This window comes from Bubalus kerabau, chromosome 10 (genome assembly GCF_029407905.1).
Source record: "Bubalus kerabau isolate K-KA32 ecotype Philippines breed swamp buffalo chromosome 10, PCC_UOA_SB_1v2, whole genome shotgun sequence".
NCBI classification, from domain to species: Eukaryota; Metazoa; Chordata; class Mammalia; order Artiodactyla; family Bovidae; genus Bubalus; species Bubalus kerabau.
Window position 1 is genome coordinate 60,667,102 of NC_073633.1, and position 27,035 is coordinate 60,694,136.

Genomic DNA, 27,035 nt, shown 5'->3' on the forward strand with positions numbered 1-27,035 from the left:
TGAAATACAAGACTGTGGCAGCTCAAGGAGGCAGGTGCCCAGCTAATATTTCACGGTCTGCCTGATCCAAACAAGCAAGTGAAAACAAGTAGGAAGTGCAATGGCCTTTGGATTTGGAGGGGAAACAGCCAGGTAAAGGGTAAGATGCTTACTATCACAAACCTCATAAAAGAATCTTTCTCCTTCCTTCTTCTGCTCATGGAATTGCAAGTCAGAGATATTAGACAAAGACACAACACATTACAGACACAGTACACAACACAGTTTTGGCAGAGATTTTTGAGATGCAAAAAATAAACCAGCGGTATATCAAAAATCACTAGTGCCACAAAGCATACCACAGAAGAAAATCAGTATCAAGTTGACATTGCACAGAACAGTAAAAGGCATCTGCAATGGTGGAACTTCACAGATCATTAGCATATACATAAATATATTTAATTGTGCATATATGACTAAATATATACATACACACACATACTACAAAAAGTTATTGACCCATCTTCCTTCTCCTATTCACACTTCTGATGTATTTACTGAATTATTGTATTGTGGATAATGATCACTTTAGCTGTTAATAGCATTTTAGATTGTTAGCATGTCCTGTTCTGTAGTGAACCCATGTAAAAACTTGATTCTGTCACTTTCCATAGCAAAGAAATATATGCTGCCAATGATCTCTAAGGAGATATTTAGCAACTGAATGGCATACAAATGTACTCACCTCTTTTCCTCCCATGGATTCAAACACTTTTTCCAGCTGAACCCGCAATTGTTGAATGTTGTTCATCAATATACAGGGCTTTAAATAAAACAAACAAAACAAGAAATTCATTAAATTACTGAATGGCTTGGCCTTCAATGTAATAATATACAGCTATCACCAAAATCCTATTCTATTTGGCAAACAGAACAATTATGCCACTTTAAGATTACACTGTTTAAACAGTTAATCATAGAAGAGGGAATATATAGCCACTTTGGGCAATGGAATTTAATACTGTACTTAGTAAACCATTGGAGACTTATTACTAGAATTGATTTACTCTTAGCAATGTGGCATTTTATACTTCAAAATTAACCAAATTCCAATTTTTTTTTAAAGATTTACTTTAAGAAAAACAAATTAGTTTAAACTATCCTGTTGTTTCATTGTTTCAAAAGCTAAAACATCTTCTAAGTTTCAAAAAAGAAAACAAAACAAAACCCTTTCAAAAACCTTGAATAAATTCTTACTATCAGTAAAGTCCACACTCTGGTATTGAAGGCCCTTAGTTATACAGCTCCAAACCATGTTTTTCTTCTCATCTGTCCCTACTGTTATGATGAACTCTCAGCTCCAAGAGGCTTATTCCCCACCGAATGCCTGTGCTTTCCGGGCTTGGTGGCTTGGCTTAGCTTGTGGGCCTCTCACTCGAACCTCTTCTCCTATTTGAGTCACTTCCATCATTCAGATTAGGGCCTTCATTTTCCCAGATTGTATCCTTTTGTCACTTGACATTTGTTTTATTTAACTTCACAGCTGAGTTGCTTTTGACTGTCTTGCCAGCTGACCTTAAAAGCACTGTATGCACTGCTGTGTCTTTTTCTGCTTTCTCTTCCAGAATACTGCATAGAGCCTCACACATAATACATGCTTTAAAAATGTTCCTTGACTTCTTTTCAAGGAGGTAGAGATATAACAATAACATAAAGATGTAAAGCTTTGTGAAAGGGCTAGAGGTGTCCTCAGAATAGTTGAAATTAATTTATAACAGAATTCAGCATAGTTATGGAATAACTTAACATTTGCTACATGCTGATTCCGAAGAACCAGCATATCAGGGGAAGAAACGAGTCAAAGAAAGGAAAATGGATATGCCTTCCAAGGTGCTGGGAAATGAGCCAATAATGAATCAGAGAGAAACCTGCAAAGGACTTCCAGGACATCAGAGAGGTATTAGTGCTCATCAGTGGAAAGATTTTATCATTGTTTTAACCACATTACACACCTTTGAAGAACTTTCTACTTGACTCTTAAAGTGACCACAGCCTAACTTGAACTTACAAAATCAATTTAGAACTTCTATTCTCTTAATTTCAGGCACTTAAATATTTTATTTTTATAACACAGATTTATCTCCTATAGATTCTGTTCAGTAAGCTGAATCACAGTATTCTACAAAGTGATTTGGATTGCCAGTTGAGAGTCTCTGGGTCCAGGTCTAGTCCTTTCTGTAGCATATATGATCAGATTTTCAGGATTTGAGATTCTTGACCCAGTGTCAACAAACTGAATCAAAAGAGCTTTATCCACTAGGGGACGGGGTCATTGGGGTTTTTTTTTTTTTTTTTTTCCTTTTTCATTGCAGAGGGGAAAGAATTAAGGAAGAGCACAGCTCTTAATAAGCAGCAGGAAGACTCCATGGGTAAAGGTTGTATCATCCTGCTTTCCATGGTTCTAAGTTATCTGGGTAGACTCTGATTATTTGATATTAGCATTTAAGCTTATCTCTGTTTTTGATACACATAATAGGACTTTAGTTCTAGCTTTACACATTAAACCAACTCCAAGCCTTTTTAATGAAATAATTTCCAATGGAAAAGAGCTACCGAGAAGCAAAATGAACAAAGACACTTGGGCTCACTTGGCATAGATTGCTATTGATCTGAGTAAGGCTACATATAAAAAAAGAGATGCAGTTATCCAGAGGGAGATAAAAAGAAATATGAGACATTCCTCTTTGATTAAGCTTCCGCTGACCTTGACATGTTCAAATTTCAATTTAATTGAATCAATTTATCAAATCACTACTGAGAATTGAATTACACAACTCTACCTTAATCAGGGAACAGCTTTTACTTACTTCTCTAGTAAATGAACAACAAATAAACAACTAAAATACCCACAGTAAAGGGAACATTAGCCTGATTTCACTAGTGGGTTGTATTTTTTAAGATCCCACCAAATTATGTTTCTGAGTAGAAAAATATTTTTTTAATAAATCAAGTAATTCTGATTTAGATACTATTGCTTTGCTATAATGTGGAATGTGGAAGAATGGATTAAAAACTTGTGACCCATTCCAAATTTAAAATGTCACAGAAGAAAAAAAAAATTATTCTGTCACAGATATTTTGTTTAACTGTCATCTTTAATTCTGAGCCCCTGGGAAAGCAAATATTACCATCCTCTCTTAGGTGTCTCTCTCTAAAAGTTTCCAGTGCTATTTGCAGATAAAATGGGAATATTGTCATAAGTATACAGAGAAAACAAAAAATAATTTTCAATGTTCTTGATATTTAAAGATATTTAAAAATTTATACCTGAAACAACAGTGATACTTACACACACAAATGTGCAAAAGCACTTCTTCAATCTATCTTAGCTGAAAGCTTAAACTAAGTAGCTGACTGTTACCCTTTTATGGAAAAGCTAAAATAACACTTGGCATTTAAATGAAAGTCTAAGACTTGTCAAGACATCAGTAATTAGGAAAGAAAAGCATTAAGGAAGGAAAAGTAAGCTTGTGTGCTATCATATTTCAATGATTTTTTTTCTTTATAAAAAAATCAAGTAGGGAACACATGTATACCTGTGGCGGATTCATTTTGATATTTGGCAAAACTAATACAATTATGTAAAGTTTAAAAATAAAATAAAATTTAAAAGAGAAAAAAAATCATTTTGAAAAGTATAAAATATAAAGAAAAATACAGAGGATAATAGAATGCTGATTTATATTTTTCATATTAAAGATAAACTATAAATGTCAAACATAAAGTAGAAGTCTGCAAGGGCTTTTTAAAGCTATTTTTCCTTTCTGAATGACAGGAATCGGCCTTGATAATTCATAGCCACCTTTCAAAATCTTCAATTTTTGATACCAAGGAAGTCAGAATCTTTTCTGAAATTATCTGGCACTGTTTTGATTTTCAACATATTACTTTTCAGCTGTATTATAAATTTAACTATAACTAGATGCTTTCAATAAATAAATACTCCATCTTGTCTATTAGAATATTTGTAATCAATGGCAATTAGAAATCACTACTGAGATATCCAGGCATTTAAATAAAATTTCTGGGCAGCATTTTTACTTAAGGGAAAGGAGAATCTTCTGGGACCCTCAAGAACTGTTAGGGCTGACTTGTCTTAATGAGCTGTCAGCAAGAGGTCAATGAGGTTTCAGCAAGAATTCTCTTTAAGATTTGCCAGATAGTGGGAACTGATTTTTTGACAAAGGAAAAAACCCTGATTTTTCTCTTAAAAATCTAGTACTGACTTTTAAAATTTTTTTTTAATGTTTTAAAAAATTCTTATAATGTTACCAACACATTTCTCCTAAAATTATTATGGTGAATAGAAAGATTTTACCTTCCACCATAAAATAACATTGATTGTATTCCAAATTACTTTTGGTTTATCTTACTTCTCTTTATTCCTTTCATTACTTTGTAATATTGGCTTAGATTTTATCAACATTTGTCAATCATCCAAAAAATAAGACGGTAAGTTAATAATTCAGAGTATACACCAGTATCACTCCTTACTTTAACCATTCTTTCCAATTTATCTGAAAACTAAAAGAATAAATTATACTAATTTTGGTATTGATGCCAAAACTACACTATTTGGTGTGAACATTGAACTTTTTAACTCCTAGGTCCCAGCTCCAGTGTTTACAATGATGTGGGTTTTCAATTGTTTTTATGAGTCTTACTCCTTATCATCATGGAAAACCACAAGCTGACTGGCACTGAGATGCTCTCAACCTTCCTCTGAATTCTATTTTATACCAGTTCAGGACTACTAGAAAGTTTTCGAACAGTCTAATCTTTATTTTTATCATCTATATGAAAACATAAAGAAAATTGCTTACTTATATCAGTTCTTAATTGAGGACTATTTGAAAAGAGATATTTTTACTTACCACATTTTCCTTATCACAGTATGAACTGAAATCACTTGATACAATTGCAGCATACTGAAGTAGTACTTTATTGATGGTCTAGGAAAAAAAAATTGTGAAATTAATTCAGGTAAGTAAAACTTTATATGTACATATATATCTACATATGTATCTATCCCCACAAACACACACAATCTGGGTTATGTTAATCAGAAAACTTCAAAAGACTTTTTCAGATGAACAAGGGTCAACAAGTGAACTCAGCTGCTCAGTCATTTCTGACTCTCTGTGATTCTCATGGACTGCAGCCCACCAGGCTCCTTTGTCCATGGAATTTCCCAGGCAAGAATACTGGAGTCGGTTGCCATTTCCTTCTCCAGGGGATCTTCCCAACCCAGGGATGGAACTGGAGTTTCCTGCATTAGCAGGCTGGCTCTTTTAACTACTGACCTGGGAAGCCAAACAAGGGCCATGCTGCTGCTGCTGCTAAGTCGCTTCAGTCGTGTCCGACTCTGTGCGACCCCATAGACGGCAGCCCACAAGGCTCCCCCGTCCCTGGGATTCTCCAGGCAAGAACACTGGAGTGGGTTGCCATTTCCTTCTCCAATGCATCAAAGTGAAAAGTGAAAGTGAAGTCGCTGAGTCGTGTCCGACTCTTAGCGACCCCATGGACTGCGGCCCACCAGGCTCCTCCGTCCATGGGATTTTCCAGGCGAGAGTACTGGAGTGGGGTGCCACAAGGGTCATAGTAGTGACTAAATCTACACCTTTGCCAAAAGAAGGACTTCAAACTTATATTTAAGTGACAATTTGTAATATTTCTGAGTACATTTGGAAGACAGTCCACACGCATCCATTCTATTTTAATACAACCAGCTCCATCACAAAATGATTTATTTCTAACTTAAGACTCAGGAGGTATACTGTTTGGTGGTACCTCCTCTATGCCTGAATACTTATTACCTACTGCCCCCAATGACTTTTTTCTTTTCCTGAATGATTGATACTTTATGCTTTCATTATCTGGCATGATTTCTAGTTGGCATCTCCTCTTCACCCCAACACACCACACACACACACACACACACACACACACACACACAACTCTACCATGACAAAATTCCTTGTGGTGGTTCTTTTTTCAACTTTCTACAGTATTCCTGAATTATGAACACACCCATATGGGTCAGAACATACCCACATTGTCACTTAGCAATGAATATTTTCAATGATACAGAGCCTTACTAATAACAAAGAACACCTCTTAAGACCTAAATTTCAGCTTTCGTTGCATCACAGTGTCTATTAATTTACCATTAATATATTAAGTTATTTATTGATGCAATATTTGCTAAAAATACTGCCTAATCTTCCCCTCCTTGGCTTTTTTAATCCTAATTCAACATTTTCCTTCTCTATCTTATAACTCTTATTGAGACTAAGGATGCCCTCTGCTTCCATTAACTATGCAAAAGTAGGGAAAATGAACAAATTTCATTAGTTGCATTTTCTTCTAATTACTTAAACAGATATTGATGTGTTTGTAGGCTACTGCTATTTCTTACACAGTTTGAATTAAGCCCAAAGTGGACATGATTTTCTTAGAAGAGAGAAAGCAACAAGAGAAGTAAATAGAGATCATCTCTTTTCACAGAAAAGCAAAGACACAAAAGCTTTTTTATGTACATTCTTCTGAATTTTCTTTGTGACTCAAAATCAACTTGGGGAGATAGTCCAAGAAGTTAAGCTGAAGGAGAGATATATAATTTGCAGACCTGAAGTCACAGAATGTGACTATGAACTCATTTTATAGACTTCAAAAATCCAATGAAAGCCTGAAACCTGAAATTAGGGCTAACAGGCAGAAAGAAAATCAATAGTTCGTGGAAAGAAAAGAAAGCATTGTTGCTCAGTCATGTCCGACTCTTTGCGACCCTATGGACAGTAGCCTGCCAGGGTCCGCTGTCCTTAGAATTCTCTGGGCAAGAATACTGGAGTGGATTGCCATTCCCCTCTTCAAGGGATCTTCCCAACCCAGGGATAGAACCCAGGTCTCCAGCACTTCAGGCAGATTCTTTACCAACTGAGACACCAAAAGTGAAAACATGTATCAATTTAAATAGAAAACTTGGCTTTGAAAAATATAACATCTTATCAAGAAGTAGACTAACAAATCTAGGAAAACAGGTGGTGGATCAGACTAAAGTATTTTCTAAATGCATCTGTTCAAATTTTATTTTAGACTTCATGTTGAAAATTACTTTGGGGCTTACCTAATGAGTGCTGATTTACTCATGCATATGAACACTACTCTCAGTTTATAGGTTCTTATGACAGTGTCAACTGCAGGAATCAATTCACTATATTGCAAAATTAAAAACCAACAGAAGCCTGCTTTAGGAGCTTGTTGCATCTCAGACTATCATGTGTTCAAGATTTAGTTTGGGCAGGGGAATCCAGACAACCATTTCTGATTATTCTCAGCATCTTCACATGGTCTAATTCTTGCCTCTGCTTCATAGGAATTATGAAGTGATTTGCTTGAATTCCAGCTGGGAGGCAACTGATCCTAGGATCTCACATCTAATAACTTACAAATGCCAGAGGTTTGCAAGTCAGGATGCTGCTGCTGCTAAGTCGCTTCAGTCGTGTCCGACTCTGTGCGATCCCAGAGACAGCAGCCCACCAGGTTCCCCCGTCCCTGGGATTCTCCAGGCAAGAACACTGGAGTGGGTTGCCATTTCCTGATAGGTTGCATTTAAGGAAAAGGGCTTTGTCATGTACAATGTAGTTTAAGGCCTTGTGCTCATAGAATTGCTGGTACACTGGCTATAACAATATCCACTTATTTGTGAGTATATAAAGTGCACCTAAATGTGTTCATGTACATTTCAGGGGCAACTTCAATGTCATTCTAATTTATTCAACAAAGAAAAATCACTATTAGACATTTCTTAATTAATACTAGTGACTACAGTTGAACCTTGAACAACCAGAGGGTTAGGGACACCAACTCTCTGCACAGTGAAAAACTGACTTGTAGCTTACAGTGAAAGCATTAGTTTCTCAGTCGTGTCCAGCTCCTTGACACCCCATGGACTATAACCTGCCAGGCTCCTCTGTCTATGAAATTCTCCAGGCAAGAATACCGGAGTGGGTAGCCATTCCCTTCTCCAAGGGATCTTCTCAACCCAGGGATCGAACCTGGGTCTTCTGCATTGCAGCAGATCCTTTACTGTCTGAGCCACCTGTTTTCATAGTTCATCCATATCCCTGGATTCAACTAACCACATATCATATAGTACTGTAAAATTTACTATTTAAAAACTGGACACCCAAAGTTCAAACCCATGTTGTTCAAGGGTCTACTGTAGTTAGTTAAGACATATCTATCTGAAGCATTTTTTTCCAGTATCATCATAAGCATCACCTGGGAACTTGTTGGAAATAAATACATTCCTTGATCCAGGACTTCCCTGGTGGCACAGTGGATAGGAGTCCACCTGACAATGGGGGAACATGGGTTCAACCCCTGGTCTGGGAAGATTCCACATGCAGCAAAGCAACTAAGGCCATGTGCCACAGCTACTGAAGCCCATGTACCCTCGAACTTGTGCTCCACAACAAGAGAAGCCACTGCAGCAAAGAGGAGCCCCTGCTCACCACAACTAGAGAAAGCCCTTGCAAGGCAACAAAGACCTAGTGAAGTCAAAAAATTAAATCAATTAAAAAAAAATTCACTGGTCCAGTCCCAGGTCTATTGAGTCAGCAATTCTGGGGTTTGTTATTGCTTACTCACTAAGTCATGTCTGATGCTTTGTGACCCCATCAACTGTAGCCCACAAGGCTCCTCTGTCCCTGGGATTTCCCAGGCAAGAATACTGGAGTGGGTTGTAGAAGTAGACTAAATATCTTGCCAATACTACCAGGAGGGACATCTAGGAGTATACTCTTACAATCAGGAAGACAAGAGCCCTGGACCAAATCCATCTCTGCAGTCACATTTTATGCATGGAGCTTTACAGTATCAGAGCAACATAGAGGACAAGAAGGCTGCAGTATGTGTTAAATGGCACTAGTGATGCCACTTCAGTGCTTCACACATTGTATTTTAACGTATCCAACATAAAACAGAATTCCCTAGGGATGCCTATGTTTGGCTTAAAGGATAAACATGAATGGTGAGATTTTGGTCTTCAATTTACTAATTGATTTCTGATAACACTGGAATGTGAAGGTAATATAGATTGGTGGATGAAAGTGTTCTAGTCATATCATTTCTAGTCTTCTCTGCATTGTTTAAACCTTCTGAGCTTGTTTTGTCATATTAAAATTAGGAAAAATAATTGTATGTATCTCTTAAGGTGGTTGTAAAGAATAAGTGAGATAATACATGTAAAGTGATTAGCACATAGTGGTGCTCAATGAATTATCATTATTATTTTTAAAATTAGGATTAGGTTCCCAGATCACAAGGACTATGTGTTCTCATTCACCATAATATTGACAACTCTTAGCTAGGAGTGAGTTAACATTTTTGGATTTGTTTTTAAGTAGTACTGAAAATATTACATCATTGTTCTTTTAACTGAAGTACCTATACTTGTCAAGAGCAATAAGACAGCCATAGGAATATTCTTCAACCACATGCCCATATTCCCACTCATCACAGCTCCTGAATGTACCTGCTATGGAATTTAAAGCATTTGCTTGGTACCTGATTCAGTCTTTTATATGCTTTAGTGAAAATAAATCATGTTTTTAAGATCCAGTTGACAGTGCTAACTCCACTTAAATGTCTGAAAACATCATTAATGTGTCTTTCCTCCAGGGGATGGTTTAAATCAGTCTATGTCCCAGAAAAATAATAGGATTTCAGTATATCTTGATACAAGGATCCCGATACTAAGAAGGATAGGGTTTTCAAGACCAATGGTTACAGCTGATGAAATAAAACATACTTCAGTAGTCTGCAGGTCCTGTGAAATAGCTAATTAGATTAACCACAAAGTCCCATTTTTAAATAATCGTGCTAATAAAAGTTTATTTTTCCATGAAGGTTGCCAATTTATATTTTCCTAGAAAATGTTTTTCATTCCTTGTGATAATTCATCTCCCTATGATAGTAGCTGGTTAGTATTGAATGCCCATGGGTTAAAAGTGCCTTTATTTCACTGAAATTATTTTACTGTGCCAATAAAAACTCACCTTTCCTCAGTGACACATGCAGCCTAATTCTTTTCCTCTTGCTTCAGACAGTCTTTCCACTCTGGGCTTCTTTGCCCCCATCTTACATAACCTGACTACTCTGTGAATTCTGCTTTTGTAATATGTGCAATTCTTATCTGATCCTGCTTCCACTACAGAGTTTCAGAAATAGCATGTGACATACTTTTAAAAACACTGTCCCTAATGACCCTATTGCATTCTTTTCTTGGCAGTCATCCAAAACACAGCTCGTAGTCAAGAAAAGACTTTGAGAATTTTTTAGAATAATTCTGCAGAATTTACTGCAGATTTCCCCATAGTGGGAAATTGGAATCAGCTGCTCAAGAAAGTTGCAATAAATGATTTTTAACTATTATCTCTAAAAGTAGGAGGTTACCTTAGTCTTCCTATTTAGCAGATATAAAAACTGGAGTTCAAAGTATTTCATGGCAGACAAATATTTTAAAACATTTTAGGCTGACAGCTGCGTGTCTGCCTAAAAGCCTTCATGGGCTCCTCATTTTTTAGTAAAGAAATTCAGCCACTTTGCCTGCTCTTTAAGACTGTTTACGACACGAGCCTAACATTCCAACTGTAGTTCCACAGCCCTCTATAAATCTTATGCTCTTTCCTTAGTGGGACCTCTCAAGCTAGAAGTCCTGAGTCACAGAATAGAGGAGAATGACAAAGATTCTCTGTTGAGCAAGCTCTGCCCAGGCTCCTCTGAGTCCCCTTCTCAACTGGGCCTTGACCTTGGCTTATAAGACTTGAACAAAACAGCAGCAAAATTTCTGAGAGTTCAAAGACACACCTCTAGGATGACCCCACATCCCTTAAAGTGCCTACCTGAAAAAAAAACAAGGCTGCCAAAAGATTTACCATTTATTCTAGCCAACACCTGAAGATAGGGTCCTATCTCAGAGCCTCTGTGGAAGGGTAGGGGCCTAACTTCAATAAGTACCAGTTAGCAAACTAGGTCGGAGAAGGCAATGGCACCCCACTCCAGTACTCTTGCCTGGAAAATCCTATGGATGGAGGAGCCTGGTAGGCTGCAGTCCATGGGGTCGCTAAGAGTTGGACACGACACTGAGCAACTTCACTTTCACTTTTCACTTTCATGCATTGGAGAAGGAAATGGCAACCCACTCCAGTGTTCTTGCCTGGAGAATCCCAGGGACAGGGGAGCCTGGTGGGCTGCCATCTATGGGGTCGCACAGAGTTGGACACGACTGAAGTGATGTAGCAGCAGCAAACTAGGTGGGTTTCCCATGGATCAATCCTGTCTCCTGCTCTTGAGGCCCTGCTTGTGCTCTCCTGTTCCTGCATTCTGCCTCTGAAACACCCAGTGATGGCTGTACAAATCAAATCAGTCTGTTTTAGTCTGGACTCTCCACCATTGCAGTAGTTTATTACTGATTAAAATCTGTCCTTACCACTTTGACTAGTATATCTGGCTTTGTTTATTTATTTATTTATTTACCAAAGGCTGAAGTTTGGTGAGCAGTTTGTTGTGTTAAATCATACAGTTTCTTGGTTTACTAGTTCAGTTCAGTTGCTCAGTCATGTCCGACTCTTTGCAACCCCATGAATCACAGTACGCCAGGCCTCCCTGTCCATCACCAACTCCTGGAGTTCATTCAAACTCATGTCCATCGAGTCAGTGATGCCATCCAGCCATCTCATCCTCTGTCGTCCCCTTTTCCTCCTGCCCCCAATCCCTCCCAGCATCAGGGTCTTTTCCAATGAGTCAACTCTTCTCATGAGGTGGCCAAAGTATTGGAGTTTCAGCTTCAGCATCAGTCCTTCCAATGAACACCCAAGACTGATCTCCTTTAGAATGGACTGGTTGGATCTCCTTGCAGTCCAAGGAACTCTCAAGAGTCTTCTCCAGCACCACGGTTCAAAAGCATCAATTCTTCAGGGCTCAGCTTTCTTCACAGTCCAACTCTCACATCCATACATGACACCACTGGAAAAACCATAGCCTTGACTAGACGGACCTTTATTGGCAAAGTAATGTCTCTTCTTTTCAATATGCTATCTAGGTTGGTCATAACTTTCCTTCCAAGGAGTAAGTGTCTTTTAATTTCATGGCAGAAAGTGAAGAGGAACTAAAAAGCCTCTTGATAAAAGTGAAAGAGGAGAGTGAAAAAGTTGGCTTAAAGCTCAACATTCAGAAAACTAATATCATGGCATCTGGTCCCATCACTTCATGGGAAATAGATGGGAAAACAGTGGAAACAGTGTCAGACTTTGTTTTTTGGGCTCCAAAATCACTGTAGATGGTGATCGCAGCCATGAAATTAAAAGAAGACACTTACTCCTTGGAAGGAAAGTTATGACCAACCTAGATAGCATATTCAAAAGCAGAGACATTACTTTGCCAACAAAGGTCCATCTAGTCAAGGCTATGGTTTTTCCAGTGGTCATGTATGGATGTGAGAGTTGGACTGTGAAGAATGCTGAGCCCTGAAGAATTGATGCTTTTGAACTGTGGTGTTGGAGAAGTCTTGAGAGTCCCTTGGACTGCAAGGAGATCCAACCAGTCCATTCTGAAGGAGATCAGCCCTGGGATTTCTTTGGAAGGAATGATGCTAAAGCTGAAACTCTAGTACTTTGGCCACCTCATGCGAAGAGTTGACTCATTGGAAAAGACCCTGATGCTGGGAGGGATTGGGGGCAGAAGGAGAAGGGGAAGACAGAGGATGAGATGGTTGGATTGCATCACTGACTCAATGGATATGAGTTTAAGTGAACTCCGGGAGTTGGTGATGGACAGGGAGGCCTGGAGTGCTGCAATTCATGGGGTCGCAAAGAGTCAGCAACTGAACTGAACTGAGCTGAGACAATAAGAGGAGGAAGAGTTCTTAAGGGAAGTCTGGTTGCTCAAAATCAACTAACAAAGCCTATTTGTAAAAATCAAGGGAACTGCTTAGACTCACACTATAGTTATTGGTTGATTTGAAATTAGAACTCAATTTTCATTACTCCAAATTCAACATATTTTGTGCTACAGTGTATACTGCTAAAAAAAAAATACTTGCCATTTGAATATGAAATTCCAAGATTTATTTTCTGCTATAAAGCTGAAATGTAAATTAATTTGGCCACCCATAGTAGTTTCATCAATTACAAATGACTGAGTCATTCATGTGAATAGTAACTTGATTTTTTTAGATGATAAATCTATATTTAAGAAAAAAGAAGGGCAAGAAGAGAGGTGACAAACTTGAAACGTCTTTTTTTGCTGGGATTAGGAAATTAAATTGGGGTAGTGGTCAGACAAGACTAGTGCTATAAAATAACAGCATTTTTCAGATTCTGTGCAGGAAAATAATAACATGCCATAGTCCCTGGTGGCTCAGTGGTAAATAATACACCTGCAATGCAGAAGACCTAGGTTCGATCCCTGGGTCAGGATGATGCCCTGGAGAAGGGAATGGCAACCCACTCCAGTACTCTTGCCTGGAGACTTCCATGGACAGAAGAGCCTGGTGGCCTACAGTCCATGGGGTCGCAAAGAGTTGGACATGACCTGAGTGACTAACACACAAATACACACACACAAACACACACACACTGTCCCAGCAAAGAAAGGATTCATTCCATTCAACCTACCTTTGCAAATCTTCTCATTAAGTGAGATAATGCTTCAGGATTGGGGCATTCCAGTTTCTTAATAATCTCAAAGCTCTGATTAAGCTGAGCAAAGACATCAACCACGGAGCAAGAGAAGAGCGCATGATCAGATGTCTGTTGGAACTGAGGAGAGAGAAGATGAAACCATTCCCGAAGCATATTAGATGGACTGTGGAAAGAATTTTCATTATTTCTCAAAACAACTCAATCTCCTATATCATGCGCCTTCATTTCCCAGTAAGAAAATGCTTGTTCATTTTAAAATCATTCATCTCCTTTTCTGAAAAGTGTAGTAAAACTAGTATCATGAGGCAGGTTACTATTAATTGAATTGGGGGAGTGGTGTTTTCAATTTCTTATTCCCCACAGGCATTAGGATGGTTTAGCAAGCTGATTGTGGCTTGAGACATTTGATTTACTCTAGAGGGATTGGGAGGGTATCTGTCCCTAATCTTGGAATCCTGGAAAGGTTCCAGAGCAATGGGGAAGCTTTGTATAAGCCTATTGAACTTGTAGATTCAGGCCAATTCAAGGAGTAAAGAATCTTGGAGCAAAAGGGTGATTGATTTTTTTTTTTTTTTTAAAGCAATTCCCTAGGTGTCTTATCAGACTTTAAAATTGTGTTCTAATTATATTTTGGTAATTAGAGGATTAAAAAAATGTTAATTAATAGCAATAAACCTAACAATTCCCATTAGCTTAAAGGTGAACAGTATGAATAAATCTCAATAATAAGCAATCTGAAAGTCATTTAAACTCACTCCATCTTTTTTGTCTCTTCCCAGGGCTCCATGTAGGAACTCCATTGACACGTCTTCATTTTCATCTAGCCACTGCATGACAAAAGGTTCAAACCACCTGAAAAAAATTAATATTATGACATACTATAAAAGATGTCATTCACACATAATTAATAGTAAATGCAGTATTGCTCTTTTCTTATCTGAGAGTAATTCAGGACCCAAAACCTCTTTTCATTCTCTTTTTCTAGTTTTGCTACCTTGAAGACCTTTATCTTCACTTCTTAAATATATCCCCTTCTTGGAATTCCCTGGCTGTCCAGTGGTTAGGACTCTGAGCTACCACTGCAGGGACCATGGGTTTGATCCCTGATTGGGGATCTAAGATCCTGCATGCTGTGCAGGGTGGCCAATATCTATCTATCTAACTTTCCCTTTTACCTTCAATCCCTTCCTTTCTCTTGACCCTTCTCATGCTGTTTCATGATTAGTTCCCAATTCCCAATCTATGATTCTCTTTACAGTTCAAAATCCTGTAAAACGTAGATCTTGTATGCTGTGTGCCCCATTGTATCATTCTCTTATTTCTCAGGGCTTTGCCATCTGGCTTTCATTTACCACAACTCCTCTCCTGTAACTGATCCTGCAGGCTCCCTTCAAATTTTAATGATCTGTAATCAACCTGCAGTTGGGCTTTGTGAATGGTCTAAGTTTCAAAGTTCTTTTTTCCATATGGATGTACAGTTGTCTAGCACCATTTATTTAGAAGGTCATCCTTACCCCCACTGCTGTGAGTTGGCATCTTTGATGCAAATCAATTAACAGCAATGAGTGGATTTGTCTTCAGACTACTTTATTTCATTCATCTGTTACACACAACACTATACAATTAATAACTAGCTTTTGAATATGTCTTGACAACTGATAGTGCAGTTCTCCAACATTTTTACTTCCTCTTCAAGGCTGCTGTGGCTAGTCTTGGCCCTTTGTATTTTTATGTACTACATTTTTTTGAACAAACTTGTCAATCTTCACAAAAAGAGTATAGTTGATTTACAATGTTGTATTAATTTCTACTGTACAGTAAAGTGATTCAGGCATATGCATACGTGTGTGTGTGTGTGTGTGTGTGTGTGTGTTTGTGTGTTCAGTCGTGTCTGACTCTTTGCAACTCCATGGACTGTGGCCTGCCAGGCTCCTCTGTCCATGGAATTTTCCAGGCAAGAATACTGGAGTGGGTAGCCATTTCTTCCTCCAGGGGATCTTCCCAACCCAGGGAGTGAACCCATGTCTCTTGTGTCTTCTGCCCTGGCAGGTGGATTCTTTACCACTGCACTACCTGGGAAGTCCAATCTATCTATCTATATATAAAGTTGGTTATTCTTGATCTCTTGGGAAAGTTTTCAAAATTTTATCTATAAGTATGTTTGTATAGTTTGTTTAAATGGGGGGGTTATATTATTAGATTAAGAGAGTTTCCTTGATTTTTAATTAATGTTCTATATTATCTAATTATTGCTATAAGTTTAGTGTAATGATTGTAGGAATTTTCTCCTTCATAATTTAAATATGGTGAATTGTGTTCATTGCTTTTAAAATGTTTAATCTCATATCCCAGGAATAAATTCCCCTTTGTCATGTTTATATTAGCCTTTTTATATTGGCTAATATTTCATTTATTTTTTTTAACTATGTTCAGAGAGAAATTGGCCTGTAATTATTCTTGTTTGCTGTGTTCTCAATGAGTTTTAGTAGTGAGGATATGGTGACCTTAAAAATGGTTTGAGAAGTATTCCTACCTTCTCTGGAACAGTTTGTGTTACATTGGTGATATTCTTTCTTAAACATTTGGAAGAATTCAGTTTGGAGCCATCTGGGCATGGAGTTTTAATTGTGACATGAGCTTTAATTAAGGATTCAAATTTTAAAATACTTACAGACCCATTCAGATTTTATATTTTTTGTTATGCTAGCTTGGTTTTAGTTTTAAAGGAATGTATACATTTTGCCTAACTTTTAAATGGCCTACCATAAATGCTCTCTTAATAATTTTTTATCTTTGTAGGATCTTTTGTGGTATCTTTTCCTGATAATGGTAATTTGTAACATATTTTTTTTTTTTTTTTGCACTGCCCTTGCTAAGGTTTCTTGGATTTTTTTCATCTTCTCAAAAACACACTTGGCTTTTTAACTCCAGGTGGCACAGTGGTAAAGAATCTGCCTGCCAAAGCAGAAGACAGGAGAGATGCAGGTTTGATCCCTGGGTTAGGAAGATCCCTTGGAGTAAGAAATGGCAACCCACTCAAGTATTCTTGCCTGGAAAATTCAATGGACAGAGCAATCTGACAGGCTTCATTCAGTCCATGGGGCTGCAAAGAGTCGGACAGGACTGAGCACATAAAATTTTCTACTTTATTTTTATCCCAGGTCATGTTGATATTTTCTTTTTCTATTTTCTCTTGATTTTAAATATTTATTCTGATAACTTACATCACTGATTTTATAGTTTTTCCTTTCTTTGTATAGAATCAGAGCCATAAATTTTCTTCTATTTCCTGTTTTAGCTGTAATCCACAAGTTTTGACATGCTATATTTTATCATTAGTTAAAAATACTGTGTAATTTACACTGTGGTTTATTTTTTGACATATGAATGATCTAGAGTATCTGCTTAATTTCCTATCTGTGGTCCAAGAACATACAGTATATTTTCTAAGCTTTTAAAATTCATTATATTTGCTTTTGGGTCTAGCAGATAGTCTGTTTTGGTAAGTGCACCATGTGTATCTGTTAAAAATGTGTTTTTTTCTCACTGCTGGTTAATTATAAATTAGAGATAGGTATTCTGTGTGCATGTGTGTGTGTAAATAATATCTATGAAAATTTGTGGAAACTCTGGGTGAGTAGATAAAGATGTATCTGGGTAGATAAATGTCTCTGTTTTATTCACGTTTTTGAAATGTCTTTATTAGTGACACTTTGTCTGATTCTTCAGTTTCTGAAAGAATTGTAATCTCCAAATAGGATTGTAGATTTTATTTTTCATTTTATTTCTGACAATTTTTGCTTTATATATTTTGCTGACATGTCATTTAATACATACAAATTGAGAAATGATATATCTTTTTAAACTTTATTTTTGAAAAATTTTCATTGAAGTACAGTTGATGTACAATGTTGTGTTAGTTCTTGGTGTACAAGAAAGTGGGTTAGTTGTATATATTACATTATATATTCTTTTTGATATTCTTTTCCACTTGGGTTTGTATGGGGTACTGAATATAGTCCCTGTGCTAAACAGTAGGGCCTTGTTTATCTATTTTATATATAGTAGTTTGTATCTGTTAATCCCCAGTCTCCTAATTTATCCTAGCCCACGTTACCCCTTTGGGAACCATAAGATTGCTTTCTGTGTCTATGAGTGAGTATTTGTTTTGTAAATCAGTTCATTTGTATCATATTTTTTATTTCATAAATGTGATATCATATGGTATTTTTCTCTGACTGACTTAGTATGATAACCTCTAGATCCATTCATGTTGCTGCAAATGGAAATATTCCATTCTTTTTATGGATAAGTAATATTCCACTGTATATTTGATCCACATTTTCTTTATCCACTCATCTGTCAATGGATATTTAGGTTGCTTCCATGACTTGCCTATTGTAAATATTGTTGCTATGAATTTGAGGCTGCATGTATCTTTTCAAGTTAGTTTTTTCCCAGATATATGCCTAGGAGTGAGATTGCTGAATCATAGGGCAACTCTATTTTTAGCTTTTTATGGAACCCCCATACTGTTTTCCATAGTGGCTGAGCCAACATACATTCCCACCAACAGTGTAGGAGGGATCCCTTTTCTCACCAACTTCTCAGCATTTGTTATTCGTATACTTTTTGATGTTGGCCATTCTGACCTGTGTGAGGTGATATCTCAGTAGTTTTGATTTGCATTTTTCTAATTAGTTTTGTTGAGCATCTTTCCATGTGCCTATTGACCATTTGTATGTCTTCTTTGGGGAACTATCTTGGTTTTCTGCCCAATTTTTTTAAGCTTGAACACATGGAAAAATGGTATTTACTTATTTGTTCTGCCCATTTTTTGATTGGGTTGCTTTTGTTGTTGTTGAGTCATGTGAACTGTTTTTGTATTTTGGAATTTAATCCTTTGTTGGTCATGCTGTTTGCAAATATTCTCTCCCATTCCATAGGTTGTTTTTTCATTTTGTTTGTGGCTTCTTTTGCTGTGCAGAAGCTTGTTTAATTTGGTACCATTTGTTTATTTCTGTTTTCAATTCTATTGCCTTAGGAGACTGACCTAATAAAAAACACTGATAGGATTTATGTCAGAGAATGTTTGCCTGTCTTCTCTTGTAGGAGTTTTATGGTGTCATATTTGAGTATGGTGTGAGGGTATGTTCTAACTTCATTGATATACATGTAGCTGTCCAGCTTTCTCGACATCACTTGCTAAAGAGACTGTCTTTATATTTTGTATATTTTTGCCACCTTTGTTGAAGATTAATTGATTGTAGTTTGTGTGGGTTTATTTCTGGGCTCTCTACTCTGTTCCATTGATCCGCATATTTGATTTTGTGCCAGTAACATGCTGTTTTGATTGCTGTAAATTTGTAGTATTGTCTATAGTCTGGGAGGGTTATACCTCCAGTTTTGTTCTTTTTCCTCAGAATTGTTTTGGCAATTCGGGGTCTTTCATGGTGCGATATAAATTTTAGGATTATTTGTTCTAGTTCTGTGAAAAATGTCAGGGATAATTTGATGGAGATCACATTAAATCTGTAGATTGCTTTGGATAGTATGGCCATTTAACAGTATTAATTCTTCCAATCCAAGAACATATGATATCGTTCCACTAGAAATGAAACATCTTTTTGTTGAATTGTTCCCTTAATTATCATGAAAATTTTCTCTCAAAGTGTTTATCTTAAAATCTACTTTTTTAATATTAATATAGCTGCATAATTTTCCTTTCAATTATTTTTTCATCTTTTAACATTTCTAGACTCTCATGTTTTAGGTGAATAAATTATAAGAAACATATTTTGGGTTTTACTATTTTATCTAACAGAACAATACTTGTTGGCTAGAATATCAATCTTCTTGCACTTAAGGTTTACACTTAATTTTCTGATACATTAAATTTTAAATCTATCATATTTCATTCCTACCCCCAGTTTCCTACTTGCCCTTCATTCCTTTCTTTCTCATTTTTTGCCTTTTAAGTAGTTTTATTTTACTCGCTCCTCCTTCCCCATAATCTTATTTGATGCTTAGTATTATATTATACATTAAGAGCTTGCATTATAAATTATAACACAAACACCCAGACATAGTAAAAGCTTTTTAAAATGAGTATTTACACCTTCCAAATAATTTGAGGACCTTATATTAACTCAGTCTATCATTCTCCTACATTTTCAGGCTATTTTTGTCCTCTATTTTAATTCTATGCAGATTTTATTCTACAGATTTTAAAACTTTTATATTGCTCAGTTCAGTTCAGTTCAGTCGCTCAGTCCAATTCTTTGCGACCCCATGAATCACAGCACGCCAGGCCTCCCTGTCTATCACCAACTCCTGGAGTTCACTCAGACTCATGTCCATCGAGTCAGTGATGCCATCCAGCCATCTCATCCTCTGTCTTCCCCTTCTCCTCCTGCCCCCAATCCCTCCCAGCAGCAGAGTCTTTTCCAATGAGTCGACTCTTCGCATGAGGTGGCCAAAGTACTGGAGTTTCAGCTTTAGCATCATTCCTTCCAAAGAAATCCCAGGGCTGATCTCCTTCAGAATGGACTGGTTGGATCTCCTTGCAGTCCAAGGGACTCTCAAGAGTCTTCTCCAACACCACAGTTCAAAAGCATCAATTCTTCGGCACTCAGCCTTCTTCACAGTCCAACTCTCACATCCATTCATGACCACAGGAAAAACCATAGCCTTGACTAGATGGACCTTTGTTGGCAAAGTAATGTCTCTGCTTTTGAATATGCTATCTAGGTTGGACATAACTTTCCTTCCAAGGAGTAAGCGTCTTTTAATTTCGTGGCTGCAGTCACCATCTGCAGTGATTTTGGAGCCCCAAAAAATAAAGTCTGACACTGTTTCCACTGTTTTCTCCATCTATTTCCCATGAAGTGATGGGACCGGATGCCATGATCTTCATTTTCTGAATGTTGAGCTTTAAGCCAACTTTTTCACTCTCCTCTTTCACTTTCATCAAGAGGCTTTTTAGTTCCTCTTCACTTTCTGCCATAAGGGTGGTGTCATCTGCATATCTGAGGTTATTGATATTTCTCCCAGCAATCTTGCTAACGTGCTTTAAATGTACTAATTTGTTCATCTTCTCTAATACTTTTAATTCTTTATTACTGTATTCTTAAGTCATTTTCCTCTGTCTGAAGGCTTAGAGTATATTTTTGATGAGAGTCTCCTGGAAATGAGTTCTCTTAGGTTTTCAGCTGGGCCTCCCTTGCAGCTCAGTTGGCAAAGAATCTGGCTACAGTACAGAGGACCTGGGTTCTATTCCAGGGTTGGGAAGATCCCCAGTTATACTGTATAAATGTTTTTATTTTCCTTTATTTTTGAAGGATATATTTGACGCTTGCAGAATTCTAATTGCTCTCTTTCAGCAATTGAAAGATATCATTGCATCGTATTCAGGTTTCAGTCACTTCTGTTGAATAATCAGTCAATTGTATTACTGCAGCTCTTTTGAAGGTAGTGTCTTCCCTTCCTCGACCCCAGTACACTTAAGTTTTACTTCTTTTTGATTTTAAGCAGTTTTCTATGATGTGCCTGCAGGTGGTTTTCCTTGCATTTATCCTTCTTAGGATTTATAGAAATTCTTGAACTTTAGTTTCAAACTTTTCATCAGTTTTGCAAAATCCACATCTAGTATCTTTTTACACACTGCTCAAATACTATTTATTTTTTCTCTCTTCTCTCTTTTTGGGACCCAATTCATTGTACACCAGACCTTTTTATAATTTGCCCCATATATCCCTGTTTTGTTTTTTTCTATATTTGTATTTTTTGTTTCTACGGCTCAGTTATTTTAGGCCCTCTGCTATGTATATTCTGCCATTAGGTACATCTATTACATTCCTAACTTTTCCTTTTTCAGTTCTGTGATGTCCAATTTATTCTTCTTATAGGTTCCTTTTTACTGTTGAAGTCCTCCCACAATTTGAAGGACATATCAAACTATGTCTGATAAGGCTAATATCTCTTTTTCTCTTGGATTCTAGTCATTTGGTCCTATTGTCTGGCAATCTTTAACCTTTTAAATATTGTGCATTGTCTATGAAAAATTGTGGAACCTTTGATTTATCATTTCCTTCAGAGTGGATCTAAGTTTCTGCTTGTAGATAGAATGTAGGAAGATCACCAAGATCCAGGAAAGGCTAGATTTTAGGCTGGTCTCAGTTTGCCCTTATTTTTAGAACAGACTCCTTCAGGGATCTCACCTGAAAAACTGGGATGTTTATAGTGCTTCTTCTTTCTTAGAAAGCCTTACCTTCTAATTTTTGTCTCCCCAACATTGTGAGAATGTTAAAGTCTCTACATAGCTTTGTAATCTCTTAGTGCTTGCATTCTACTCGATTTCTGCCTCACTCTCCACACAAGGGCAGATTAGGAATCAGAGAACACCTCAAAAAGAAACTGCATACAACATGTTGTACTTCTCTGTAGTCCCCTTTATTCCAAGATCTTGGTCCCACAAGACCAAGCAGTCTTTATAGCCCTGAACACCGATGTTTGTTTCTCTAGCCGGTGGAGATCACTATAAACTCTGGGTTACTGTTCTCTGTTTGACCACCATGACTGGTATGGCAAATTGGTAAATGCACGTAGCTGGAGGGGACTGGGGAGAAACTGCAACAGACACAGGGTTCATCTCAATGCATTTCTTTTCTCAGGGACCTTAGTGACTCACTCCCTGGTGACTTGCCTTGATTGCTCTCTGATGCTGTTTAATTTATTCAGCTTTTATAGTTGGTCTTCAGTGAGCATGGTAGTCTGATTATAGTTAGTTCAGACAGAGCCAGAAGCAGAAGTCTCTGGCAAACAGCTCCCCTTTTTATTTCCCTATTCCCAGCCAATGATGTCATCAACACTTAGACACTTGTACTGCATGTTTAAGTCTTCAATCCTCAAGTGTATTTTGCTGACAAAGTCTGTAAATTCTATCTTTGAAATTTATCTCCCACACATCTTCATCCTTTACACTTTTACTACAGTCACACTATTATGTGTAAACTTTTTACTTCTCCTGGTATCTCATTCTAGCTTATAAACTTCTATGAGAAAAGTTATATAAATGGGTGTTCTAATCTTATCATTACATTACTCACTACCTTCTAAATCTCTTCTCTACCCCTTCCAATCTTTGCCTCTTCCAACCTCCACAATGCCTAATGAAAGTAGCAAAAGCTTCACTGTATTTATATAATCTAGTCAAAAGCACTTTCCTACATTACTTTCTACTAATTTTGTAAAAATATTGTGTTCTTCACTGAAATTAAACTATTTCCCATGGGCCACAGCCCATGTGTTCCTTCTTCCATAATTACCCTCAGAACTTTTCTTTCCTTTTCTTGTTATAACCTGACCAACCTTTCAAAGTCTATATTAAATGTTACCTTATTCATAAATACTGTGTAGAGTCACTGAAATAGGGGTAATATATCTCTTTTGTGAGACTGCACTGCATTTTGCTTATACTACTTGAATTAGTACTTATTTCAATTTGCCTTGTTTTATCATGATTTGTGTTCTTGTCCATGTCTCCTTGAGTATAAGCTCCTTTCAAGGTGAGGTCTTTATTTTTTTCTCCCTTTCCTACAATACTTGGCATAGTGCTTAGAATATGGCAGACCCCTCTCAACAGAATAAAATGGAATTCTGACAAATATCAAATGCACAGTATTATAAATCTGACTGTGTGATTACAATTGTATTTGATAGAAACATGCTTATGACAATGTTACCTGTTTAACAGTGACTTCTATTTTAGAAATATAAATTTTTAAGACATGTTTAGGTTTGAAATAAAGAGAAATCTGGATTATATAGATCAATATACAAGCCCCCTTCATTTTCCTAACAAAATCCGAGTTCAAGCACTTTTACAAGAAATCATTTCATCGTGTGAGCTGTTATTCATTATGTATTTCTTTCTCTTTGACTTGAATATCCAAGTAAGACATATTTACAATTCAATTAAATATGCTTCCTAAATATATGCAAATCATTTAACACTAATTTCAAAACAGAAATGTCTGCATTCAAATGAAGATTATGAGAAGAGATTTTAGGGCTGCATAATTCAGGTGTAATTTTACAGGACTATGAATTGAGAATAAACTTGGGGGTGAAAAAAATCACTACTTACAAGGAGTATTCAGGAACGGCATCCTTGAAGGCAGGAAGTTCCCGCACATATTCATTATAAAACCATTTCACTTTGAAATGCAAATTCATATAATCAGTGCTCTTGCATAACCTCTGCTTTTCATGATCTGTAATAGATAAAATCAAACATTTAATAACGTGTGGTTTGCCAACAATGCTGTGTTCCAGTCTACTTTTATTATTCCTATTTCAGAAAGGAAGAAAATATTATATCTGAGGTTAAGGCAAAGTGAATTGCTAAAGACAGACCTGAAATTTTACAAAATGCAAAAATCATCTGTTTGGTCCTGTGTAGAAATGTGAATGCTCTAATGTGCTTTCCTGGAAAAGGTGAGCATTGTGCTGAGTTAAAGAGTGATAACATACCAACATTTTTCTATTTATCTCCAAGCTTTCATATTTTGACTACTTTTAGCCTGATACTAAAGTGCCAGAAAGAATTAAAACTTGTAAGTATGAATAAAACATGAACCAAAGTAGGAGACATAATTCCTAATTAATACTGGAGATGTGAATGAGTAGATCACATTTCTGGCCTGGATATTTAATACTTAAAAAATTAAGGAGAAGAAATATATCTAACTTCTAAGATAGCTGATTTTTTATTCACCTTTTAAGTTCAGCTAAAATTATTTTGTACTCTGTGACTCTTCTGACATTTCTTGAAGCAGGATTTTCTTTTCTTTTTAGAATTCTTATTGGAGTATAGTTGGTTTACAATGTTGTGTCGGTTTCAGGTATACAGCAAAGTGCATCAATTATTCATATACATATATCAACACTTTTAAAAGATTATTTTCCCATATAGCAATAATTTCTAAATGTAACTTTTAAAAATCTCTTGCTCAAAACTGTAGCTTAAAACCGTACTTCAATCTGGACATACAGTACTGGGAAGTAGAGACAAAAGTAGTGTTACTGGACCCATTTATCTTTATTCAATATGAATTTTGGCCAATTCTGTCTTTAAGTATAGGCACTGCTGCTGCTGCTACGTCACTTCAGTCGTGTCAGACTCTGTGTGACCCCATAGACAGCAGCCCACCAGGCTCCCCCGTCCCTGGGATTCTCCAGGCAAGAACACTGGAGTGGGTTGCCATTTCCTTCTCCAATGTATGAAAGTGAAAAGTGAAAGTGAAGTCGCTCAGTCGTGTCCGACCATTAGCATAGACTACAGCCTACCAGGCTCCTCCGTCCATGGGATTTTCCAGGCAAGAGTACTGGAGTGGGGTGCCATTGCCTTCTCTGAAGTATAGACACAACCAAACCCAAAATATCCCTAACTATATGCAGGTTGAAAGTGTCCTCTGAGAATTTCTAATTGAGGTTCTGTGAATCTCCTTCAAGCTAAGGGCTTTGATTTATAATAGGAACATGCTTTAATTAATATTTCAGGCTAAAAGCACTTATGGAAGAAAATAGATTGTTATAAAGTAACTGAGGGCATCCCTGCTTTTCAAAACCTGACTCTAGAGGGACTTAAATCCCAATAATAAATGCAAGAGGTAACACCACCCCAAACTTAACATTCTCAAATTATTTAAACAATAATTCAAGACAATTTGCAAAACCAAGAAAAATGCAGAGAGGGAGAACACATACAGTTATACACAGAAATAAGAGTAATATATTAGAACCTATAGACCAAACTCCTAGGCAAAATTATGAATTAGGTGATGTTTTGCTGTTTCCTCCAAATTTATTCCACCCTTTCCCCCTTCACTGCTGGTTCTCTCTCTATCCCTCTCCCTTTGGACATCTAGTATCCCTCCATACCATAAGAGGAAACATGTATTTGATAAATTTATAGGTCGGAATTTAATGCACTACTACCCTGAAGCCCAGATAAGGGAAGACTCTTGCCCTAACAGCCTACACATAAAGCAGATTCTACTTATCCCAAATGCAAACTCAAAAATTAAATAGCTTGTAGCCTCCTCTATCACTGGGGATCCCACACTTGGCACTAGCACAGAACAAGCCATAACTCTAAACATCTGTCTTTGTGACTAACACCACTTGCTCTTATGATTAATACTCTCTAAAGCCCGTAGGAACACTGGAATATCTTTTGTTCTCTAGTCTAGAAACCGTAGGTGACGGTGTCCAAATGCTACCAAGGTTTGCCGATTGCCATTGTTGACAACAGAAATAGTTACAGATTTGGAATATGGGAAGGAATTTAAGCTATGGAAGCATCTGTGTAAGAGAAAGGATAAACTAATCAACCCACCATGTTCTTTCTCTGGATGGCATATATGCAGTAGATTACGGCATATGAAAGTATCATTAAGCACCCATTTTCTTTGGGTCCAATTCATGCATTTGAAGGTGCTCATGAATCAACGCAGTATGCAAAGCAAATCTACTACTAGCTAGGGGATATTTTGAATAATCAATGATTCATATTACTTGCAAAGTTTGTATATATGTAGTTTTCCATATACATATAGGAAGCCTGATATTGGTTTTCTGCCAACGAGATGGTTTTTGAATTCTAGAATTGTCAATATTTTTATGTCTGAAATTTAGATTTATGAGATTTAACTCATTAAATTTTAGCTTTATTCAAGTGATTTATGTAAAAATTTATATGAACTAATAACTTGCATTTGACCTCATTTTAATACATATGTTTGTATATTTTAGAAGGAAATACTTTTCTGAGAACTATATTTGAATTACATCCCCCAAAACAGAAAAACAATTTAAATTTTTAATTTTTATAGAGTTTATTTTAAATTACATTTTTAATAAAATACATATTCAAATTATGTTCATTTTGAATATATATTCAAAAAAGTTCATATATAACTTTATTGTTTAATGCTTTAAATATTAAGAACATATGTAGATGAGAGAGTTCCCAATATGACAAAGGAGGAATACCCTGAGCTGAACTCTCACCAGCACAACAAAATCACAACTACTTACAGAATAATTATTTATGAAAAACACCCAAATCTATCATAAGTGACCTTTTACAACTGAAGATAAAAAGAAGGAACACAAGCAGGAGGTAGGAGGGCAGAATCAAGGTCCAGTCGAGCCTCATGCCCCTGGGTGGACCATGCACAAACAATAATTACAATTGCAGAGGTTCTCTCCAAGGAATGAGGGGTC

The 27,035-nt window shown here is 36.8% G+C and overlaps 1 protein-coding gene across 3 annotated transcripts in view; it reads right to left on the bottom strand.

The window, feature by feature from the left end:
* UNC13C (unc-13 homolog C) overlaps positions 1-27,035 on the bottom strand; it is an 860,874-nt gene that overhangs the window by 112,084 nt on the left and 721,755 nt on the right. For all 3 annotated transcript variants that reach the window (XM_055537914.1, XM_055537913.1, XM_055537912.1), the window contains 5 exons: positions 23,893-24,019; positions 14,501-14,597; positions 13,719-13,862; positions 4,914-4,991; positions 725-802 (listed from right to left, as the gene is read on the bottom strand). In XM_055537914.1, coding sequence (XP_055393889.1) covers positions 725-802; positions 4,914-4,991; positions 13,719-13,862; positions 14,501-14,597; positions 23,893-24,019 — 524 coding nt within the window. The remainder of the gene's footprint in view (positions 1-724; positions 803-4,913; positions 4,992-13,718; positions 13,863-14,500; positions 14,598-23,892; positions 24,020-27,035) is intronic.